Source organism: Pongo pygmaeus, chromosome 1, assembly GCF_028885625.2.
Source record: "Pongo pygmaeus isolate AG05252 chromosome 1, NHGRI_mPonPyg2-v2.0_pri, whole genome shotgun sequence".
Classification (NCBI taxonomy): domain Eukaryota; kingdom Metazoa; phylum Chordata; class Mammalia; order Primates; family Hominidae; genus Pongo; species Pongo pygmaeus.
In genome coordinates this window covers 217,335,396-217,344,159 of record NC_072373.2, presented here as the reverse complement: position 1 = coordinate 217,344,159, position 8,764 = coordinate 217,335,396, and the positions used below count along the sequence as shown (strand labels likewise).

Sequence of the window (8,764 nt, the reverse complement as noted above, 5' to 3'; positions counted from 1 at the left end):
TATTGGAAAAAAAAAAAAAAAAAAAAGATGAGGTCATACTGGACTAGGGTGGGCCTTAAATCTAATGACTGGTATTCTTATAAAGCAAGCCATGTGAAGACAGAGAGACACAGAGAGAAGATGGCCAGACGAAGACAGGGACAGATTGGAATAATTTATCTACAAGCTGCAGAATGTCAAGGCAACCACCAGAATCTAAGACAGAGGCATGAAACAGATTCTCCCTCAGACTGCAGAAGGAACCAACCCTGAGGCACTTCTGAGGCTGTAAGACAACACATTTCTGTTGTTTTAAACCAGAGGTCCTCAACCTTTTGGGCACCAGGAACCGGATTCATGGAAGACAATTTTTCCACCGACTGCTGGGGAGGGGTGAGGTAGCAGGGATGGAGGGATGGTTTTGGGATGATTCAAGCACATTACGTTTATTGTGTACTTTATTTCTATTATTATTACATTATAATATATAATGAAATAATTATACAACTCACCGTAATGTATTAGGCTGGTGCAAAAGTAATTGTGGTTTTTGCCGTTAAAAAGATAGCAAAAAGCACAATTACTTTTGCACCAACATAAAACAATCAGTGGGAGCCCTGAGCTTGTCTTCCTGCAACTAGATGGTCCCATCTAGGGGTGATGGGAGACAGTGACAGATCATCAGGCATTAGATTCTCATAAGGAGCTCACAACCTAGATCCCTCGTATGCACAGTTCACAATAGGGTTCTCGCTCCTGTGAGAATCTAATGCTGCCACTCATCTGACAGGAGGCGGAGCTCAGGCGGTAATGCCAGTGATGGGGCATGGCTTTATAAATACAGATTAAGCTTCCCTGACTTGCCCGCTGCCCACATCCTGCTGTGTCGCCCAGTTCCTAACAGGGTATCGGTTTGTGGCCTGGGGGCTGAGGACCCCTGTTTTAAACCACTGAATTTGTTTTGTGGCACTTGGTTACAGTAGCCTTAGGAAACTAATGCAACTATGGGAAGATTTCATCAAAAAGCTGGCTTCTGAGGAAAGGCAAAATTTGGGTGCAGCAGAGAAGGGGTGAGGAGTGAATCTTAGACAGAAAGCAGGGTGAAGAAAAATGGAGAGCACAGCATTTCTAGAATGCAGATGGGGATGGTGAGAAGCACAGATCCAGGGTAAGAGATTGTTCATCTTGGTGATGAGTGAGCACTGACTGGGTAGGTAGGACGGGTCATCTCATCTACAGATGCCCCTGTAAGGCAACACACTACAGCTTCAAATCTGGGGAAACAAATCCAGGCTTAGGGTTTTACTATCTCAGTGCAATCTGCTCATTTCTGGACCTGATTTATTTTCTATTCCTTCTCATGCTGCTTGCTATTTCCAGCTGAAAAATATTTTCACTTTATGTCTCTGCTGTCAATGTATATGTTTTATTCATGTTCTCAGGGTGGTGTATTAGTGAATTCATTCTGCCTTCAAGGAAGGCTTAAACTTCCCTTTGTATTCTCTGGAACAAACTACATGAGCCTTTGAGCTTGTTACACTAAAAGTTTTGAAAGGAGTGACATCTGTTTGGGAAATTCTGAACTTTTCACCTAATTTATTAACATGTTTGGTTCTAAAAAATGTGATATAAGAAATACAATGGAAAAATCTAGAAACAGTGCTCTGGATTTTTTTTTTTTTTTTTTTTTTTGTAGAATGGAGTCAAGTTATCTCTAGAGCCACATATTTGAATTGGTTAGAAATTTTAGCATCTTGGGTCAGCTGTGGTGGCTCATGCCTATGATTCCAGCACTTTGGGAGGCCGAGGCAGGCAGATCACTTGAGCCCAGGAGTTTGAGACCAGCCTGGGCAACATGGCAAAAACTCATCTCTACTAAAATACAAAAATTACCCGGGCATGGTGGCATGTGCCTGTGGTCGCAGCTACTCTGTAGGCAGGACTGCTTGAGCCTAGGAGGTCAAGGCTGCAGTGAACTGTGATTGCACTACTGCACTCCTGCACTCTAGCCTGGGTGACAGAATGACACAGTGAGACTCTGTCTCAAAAAAGAAAAAAAAAGAAATTTTAACATCATCAAGTCAGTTTTCTTTTTTTTCTTTTTGAGACGGAGTCTCACCCTGTCGCCCAGGCTGGAGTGCATTGGCGCGATCTTGGCTCACTGCAAGCTCTGCCTCCTTGGTTCACGCCATTCTCCTGCCTCACCCTCCCTAGTAGCTGGGACTACAGGCGCGCGCCACCACGCCCGGCTAATTTTTTGTATTTTTAGTAGAGACGGGGTTTCACCGTGTTAGCCAAGATGGTCTCGATCTCCTGACCTCATGATCTGCCTACCTCGGCCTCCCAAAGTGCTGGGATTACAGGCGTGAGCCACCGTGCCCGGCCTTTTTTTTTTTTTTTTTTTTTTCTTAAGAGTAATACTGGAAAGGAAAAAGGTGTGGGGAGCGAGCCATCACGGAGGACGCTGGGAGCACAGGAACGCGGTTCTGGTTTCACACCAGGCTAGCCTGCTTTGTAAATCCTGTCTCCTCCACTGGATCCTAAGTTCTTGGAGGACAGGATGGCGTCTTTGCCCATAGTGCCTAACAGCATCTTGATGACCTGAAGCAGAATGAACAGCGACTCATCATGGACTTTGACATCAGACAAGTCCTTCAATCCTGCTTCTTATTCCAGCCAGCTGTGTCTCTCAACAATCTGAGCTTCAGTTTCTTCATCTGCAAAATTAGCAGCTGTTGTTGCTGTCGAGAGGATGAAAAGACAACGTAGGATAAAGTGCTGGCTCAGACTTGGGGCTCAGTAAAGGTCACCCCCTTTCCCTTTCTCACATAACTACATTTCACCACTGCCAAGATCTGCCTATACATTTTGAGGCTGCGGGGTTTTTCTCACAGAAACTACGCAGCCAAAAGTGTCTATGACACGGTAAGATGTATCTTTAGCCCCCAGAGTTGCTATGTCTGGACTTCATGCGTGAAGAGTGCAAGCTTCAGATCTTTTAGTTGCTGGCGTGCTTGCTTGGATGCCATTCCTTGCTCAGGTAAATGACGTGGTAGAGGGATGGCGGGTGGGGAGAGTGAGGTGATGTAACAGAGAAGAGACGCTGGATCTCACGGAACATGATTTGCAGTCACAAGAAAAGGGTCTCATTTTTTTTTTTTTTTTGTTAAAGGTAAGCGATGTGTTATCTGAACAAAAGGTGAGTTCATTTGATTCAGCTGCACTGGATTCTCTTCCTTTGCCCATGCCTATGATCTTTTAATAGCTGTTCTTGCCTGACAGTCCAGGGACAGGATTTAGAATGGTGGCTTTATGTATCCAATGTTTTCTAATAATTCTGGCAATGAATAAAAAAAAATGTAAAAAAAATCCTTCCCAGCCCCTACCCTGAGTATGTCGATGGAGGAATGACTAGTTAGGTGCATGTAGTAGCATGGTTGTGTGTACCAGTTCCTGGTCTAGCTCTCAGGCTTGTGTGTGTGCGTGTCTGTGTGTGCATGCTCTGGGGGTGGGGAGGTTGCTTACTAGAGAGCTAAATGGTCTAGGTTCAAAACCTGGTTCCATTGTTTTTTTTCCATCTTAAATAGTCCTTCTCTTTCTTGCCTTGCAGAGCTAGTCCTAGTCTTATGACGGCCTTCCTAAGCTGAGAGGGAAATGGCTGTGTGTCCTGCCAAACTACCCTATTAGCTTGGTTGTATTACTAATGAGGCAAGTCCTTTTTTTTTTTTTTTTTTTTTTTTTTGAGACAAAGCCTCGCTCTGTCGCTCAGGCTGGAGAGCAATGGCGCGATCTCAGCTCACTGTAACCTCCACCTCCCAGGTTCCAGCAATTCTCCTATCTCAGACTCCTGAGTAGCTGGGATTACAGGTGTGCGCCACCACTCCTGGCTAATTTTTTGTATTTTTAGTAGAGACGGGGTTTCACCATGTTGGCCAGGCTAGTCTCCAAGTCCTGACCTCAAGTGATCCACCCACCTCGGCTCCCCAACGTGCTGGGATTATAAGCAGGAGCCACTGCGCCCGGCCAAGGCAGGTCCTTGAACCCTTCCTAGCTTCAGTATCCTCAGCTGTAAATGAGGATAGTGCTTATCACACAGGTTATGAGGATGAGTGAGAGAGTGCATGTAAAATACCTAGAACAGAGCCCAGCAGAGAATAAGTATTGTTATCATTCGGGGAATTTGAAGTCCACTTATTCTCATTGGCAATGTACTGTAAACTCTTGGATCTCAGCTGTAAGATGTGCAATCTTTTTGGAAGTGCTACAGGCATTCCAGCTGCTATGCAGCGCAGGAGTGCTGTGGTTCTTATTATAATAATATGAACAACATACTGTCATTTACATGCACAAGGTGCAGTCTACAACATACTTGCTGTAATACATCCACATTGAGAGGGCCATGGAGAAGCCTTTTTTTCCAATTAAAAATACCTGTTTAGCATTTATCGTGTGCCAGACACTCTTCTGGGTAGTGGGATGTTGTGGTGAATGATGATCATGTCTTCCATCACGGTACTGCCGCAGCAAGGTACAAAACCGGCCAGAACCGGTACCAGATGTACTGGGGTAGAGTGGAGTTTGATTCATGTTGTCGACTTGGACAAAGAGTATATTTTTATACTTCCATCCCCATACAGAAACAGCCTGCAATACATTTCACCTTTTCAAAGGGGCAAAAGAGTAATATTTAACATATCGCATGGATAATAAGTGCTCATTAAATTGTATTCTTGATGGCTCTCATCTTTTTTGGATTACAGAAATTACATATAATTATTTACCCTGAGAAATAGCACAGGTTGAAAAATAGACATATGTTCAAGAAATACACAGATGAAAACCACACAATGGCTGATTAAGGGTGGGGGGACCTTAGAGGAGACACCCAGCGTGGTAGGCTAAACAATACATTTTACCTTTTCAAAGAGGCAAAAGAATGATATTTAACATATCACATGGATAATAAGTGCTCACTAAATTATTGTATTCTCGATGGCTCTGATCTTTTTCGGATTAAACAAATTATATTTAATTATTTACCCTGAGAAATAGCACAGGTTGAAAAATAGACATATGTTCAAGAACTACACAGATAAAAACCACACAATGGCTGATTAAGGCTGGGGGGACCTCAGAAACGCTGAGGAGACGCCCAGTTTGGTAGGCTAAATAATGGCCCCATACCTAAGTCCACATCCCTAATGTCCAGAATCTGCAAATGCTACTTCATATGTAGTCTTGCAGATGTGATTAAGTGAAGGATCTTGAGATGGCCAGATTATCCGGGTGGGTCCTAAATCACATGTATCATTATGAGAGGGAGGCAGAGGGAATTTGACCACATACAGAGAAGATGACATGAAGATGGAGACAGAGATTTGAAGATACTGGCCTTGAAGATAGAGTGATGCAGTCACAAGCCAAGGCATGCTGGCAGCCACCAGAAGCTGGAAAAGGGAAGGAGCAATTCTCTGCTAGAGACTCCAGAGGGAGCCCGGCCCTGCTGCCACCTTAATTTTGTCCTAGTGATAACTGATTTTGGACTTGTAGCCTCTAGAGTTGTGACAGAATAAACTTCTGTTGTCAGGGTTGGGATAATTTGTTACAGCAGCCACAAGAAACTAATATAGCCAGTCACTTTGGATTAATGAATTAATAACCGGAAAGACAACCACTGGCTACTCTGTTAACCAACCATCTAGTATCCATTCTGGTTCACCCTGCACTTCTGATTTAACGTCCTTTATTTTCCTTTTGCATTCTATTGAATGCCAGGTGGCCCATAGCTTTTCTCTTAAAATGCTGATTTCTATGTCAGTGTTTTGATGGTGGATGGAACAGTGGGGCCTCCCTATTTTCTTCATAGATACCCCAGATAATTTCGATGCATGGATCCAGTTGAAAGGTATTAATCTAGGTAAGGGGTGCAGAAGTCTGATGACTTTGCTCCACAACACAGAATACTACTTTGATGACAGGCACGTGGTATCTCCCAGATCTAGGGTCTCTTTTCCTTGAATAGCGGAAGAAATAAGCAAACCCTTGAGGTTTGATTTCCTTTATTTCCTTATTTTCTTATGCCCTGTCACTTCTCAAGGCCTTAATAAAATTTACTCTGATGAGGTGATCTTCATTTGTTTACTATAACTGACTAGATCATCAGCTATAGCCTCATTCTTTTTTTTTTTTTTTGAGACTGAGTCTCACTCTGTCGACCAGGCTGGAGAGCACTGGGGCAATCTTGGCTCACTGCCAGCTCCGCCTCCCGGGTTCATGCCATTCTCCTGCCTCAGCCTCTGGAGTAGCTGAGACTACAGGCGCCCGCCACCACACCTGGCTAATTTTTTGTATTTTTAGTAGAGACGGGGTTTCACTGTGTTAGCCAAGATGGTCTCGATCTCCTGACCTCGTGATCCGCCCGCCTCGGCCTCCCAAAGTGCTGGGATTACAGGCGTGAGCCACTGCGCCCGGCCTAGCCTCATTCTTTTACAATAAGATAACATGATATATGTTGATACAACACGTTTTCTCTCTTTTTTTTTTTTTTTTTTGAGACGGAGTCTGTCTCTGTCGCCCAGGCTGGAGAGCAGTGGGGCGATCTTGGCTCACTGCAAGCTTCGCCTCCCGGGTTCACGCCATTCTCCTGCCTCAGCCTCCCGAGTAGCTGGGACTACAGGCACCCGCCACCTCGCCCGGCTAATTTTTTGTATTTTTAGTAGAGACGGGGTTTCACCGTGTTAGCTAGGACGGTCTTGATCTCCTGACCTCGTGATCCACCCGCCTCGGCCTCCCAAAGTGCTGGGATTACAGGCGTGAGCCACCTCGCCCGGCCAACACGTTTTCTTAAGATTAAAGCTGTTACATAAATGATCGTTCATAATTTTGGGAAGCACACCTGCCCTTAATATCCTGTTTTTCCACTGGGTGCTTTCTGCAGAGGGCCAACGTAGCCATCACATTCGGATTCTTCCTGACTTCATTCTCAGAGGATTACTCTATCTTGAAGTGCTCAAGGCTCCAGGCACCATCTATAACGACAACTCCCAACTTTCCAGCTCATCTCCAGCCTGTGCTTCTCCCCGACTCAACTCATTTTCAACCACGTGCTAGGCCTCCACCCTTGGATGTCGAAGAGCCATCTCCAGTTCCACCCAGTTCATCTTCATCAGAACATCTGAGTCGTCGTCTCTGCAGTCCATTTGTTTGCCCGCTTGGGAACAGTAAGCTCCTTAAGAACAGGGCTACTACCGCGCTCTCAGAGGCGCTGCACTGGAACAGCGCGGGCACAAGGCAGCGTCGGTCATTGCTCCTGGGTACTAGGGCAGCAAATAAACCCAGCAGCTGCGTCTGCCTGCCTGGAGTTGGATCTTTTTGGGCGAGGGTGTACTGGTCCTTCTGACACCAGCGAAGTATAAGGTCTACGTTTATGTACTTGCCAGATATTTAATGACCTCCAACGATAGACATGCCCCCCCAACACCTCCTTCAGTCTTTTTGATTCTTTGAGAACCTTTGAACCACGCAGGATCCTAGCCCTAGGGTGCGGTCGGACCTGCCGCGAAGCCAGCCGCCGGGGCTCCTTCCCGAGGCGCCGCCATGGGATCCGCGGTGACCTACGAGGGGCGGCTGGGTGGTGGCCATTGGGCGACGGTGCAGGGTCAAGGGCTGGGCTCCGGGATCGTGGGGAGACCGGGGGTCCCGGAGCCCCGCAGCCCCGTAGGCCACTGCCTCGCCGCCCGACGTCACTTCCGACTGGAGCCAAGATGGCGGCAGCGCGGCCTCGGGCGCCGGGGCCGGCGGAACGGCGGCGGCGGCGGCCCTCGGCGCTCTGAGGCGCGGGCGCGGCGGGCGCGGGTAAGGAGCGGCGTGGGTGGGCGGCCTCTGGGCTGGCGCCGGGACGCTGGTCCCTCCCCCCGAGGAGCGCGGCGGCGACGGCGGCGGCGACACGCTGGAGACCCGGCGTCGCAGGGATGGCCGGGCCGGCGGACGCGCCCCCTCAGAGGTCCCGGGCGTGCCGGGGGCCCCGGGACGAGGCGCGGGCCTCCGGGTCGGTGGCTCCGCGGGTGGGTGGCGGCGCCGGCCTCCTCTCTGTCGGCCGTGGGGTCCCTGCGACGAAGTTCGGGATTCGCTTTGTCGCCGTGAAGAGCCGCGCGCCCCGAGGGGGACGCGTGCGGGCTGCAGAGACTGGCCGGGTGCGGGCGGCGGTGGGGCCACCTGGGACCCCACGTGGGGCCGGGCGCCGTCCCAATTGTCAAGCCGCTGTGCTTTTCTCTTTTGTGTTCCCACTGAGTGTGTCTTGCACATTTGCACTCCTAATTTGTTTTGTGTCTTGCGTCTTTGTGTTTCCCAAATAGTTTTTGTGTGGTTTTAACCTGGAGATTGTCTCCCTCAATGTTCCCATAGACCCACGGGTGTGTGTGTGTGTGTGTGTGCGCGCGCGCGTGTATGTGTTACAGACGTGCAACTCTATGTTACTAATTTTGCTAATAAAGCTATCAATGAACCTCTTTTGATGGTGGCAAGTGAGACATGAAGTAAACCTAACAGGTCAGTGTTATTCCCCAAACCGTCGTGGTTCCTTCGATCCACGCGTGAGCCACCGACCCTCCGGGCTTGTAGCCTTGTGTCGGGCTGTGAGCTGCGGCAAAGACCCCACAGTTAACCGGGAAGTCCTGATTTCCTTAACTACGCAGCTGAAATTTCCCCCGACAGAAATTTCGTGCTGGCCCCTCACTTTTCTTTTAGTGTTGTATTGAGATTTTGGGTGTATTTGAGACGTGGAACG

General features: G+C 48.0%; 1 protein-coding gene and 1 non-coding gene across 8 annotated transcripts in view; one reads left to right on the top strand and one right to left on the bottom strand.

Annotated features, from left to right (window-relative positions):
- Positions 1–3,567: 3,567 nt before the first annotated feature.
- On the bottom strand, positions 3,568–3,696 carry LOC129023915 (small Cajal body-specific RNA 11). Its single transcript, XR_008496973.1, has one exon. It is a non-coding gene; the product is annotated as a small Cajal body-specific RNA 11 (non-coding RNA).
- A 2,480-nt stretch (positions 3,697–6,176) lies between these two features.
- PRDM2 (PR/SET domain 2) overlaps positions 6,177–8,764 on the top strand; it is a 126,455-nt gene continuing 123,867 nt past the window's right edge. For 4 of the 7 annotated variants that reach the window (XM_063659565.1, XM_054437871.2, XM_063659542.1 and 1 more), the window contains exon 1: positions 6,177–7,833. In XM_063659565.1, the coding sequence (XP_063515635.1) occupies positions 7,576–7,833 (258 nt within the window). In that variant the 5' untranslated portion in view covers positions 6,177–7,575. The remainder of the gene's footprint in view (positions 7,834–8,764) is intronic. The other 3 variants (XM_054437854.2, XM_063659550.1, XM_063659547.1) reach the window with 2 other exon arrangements.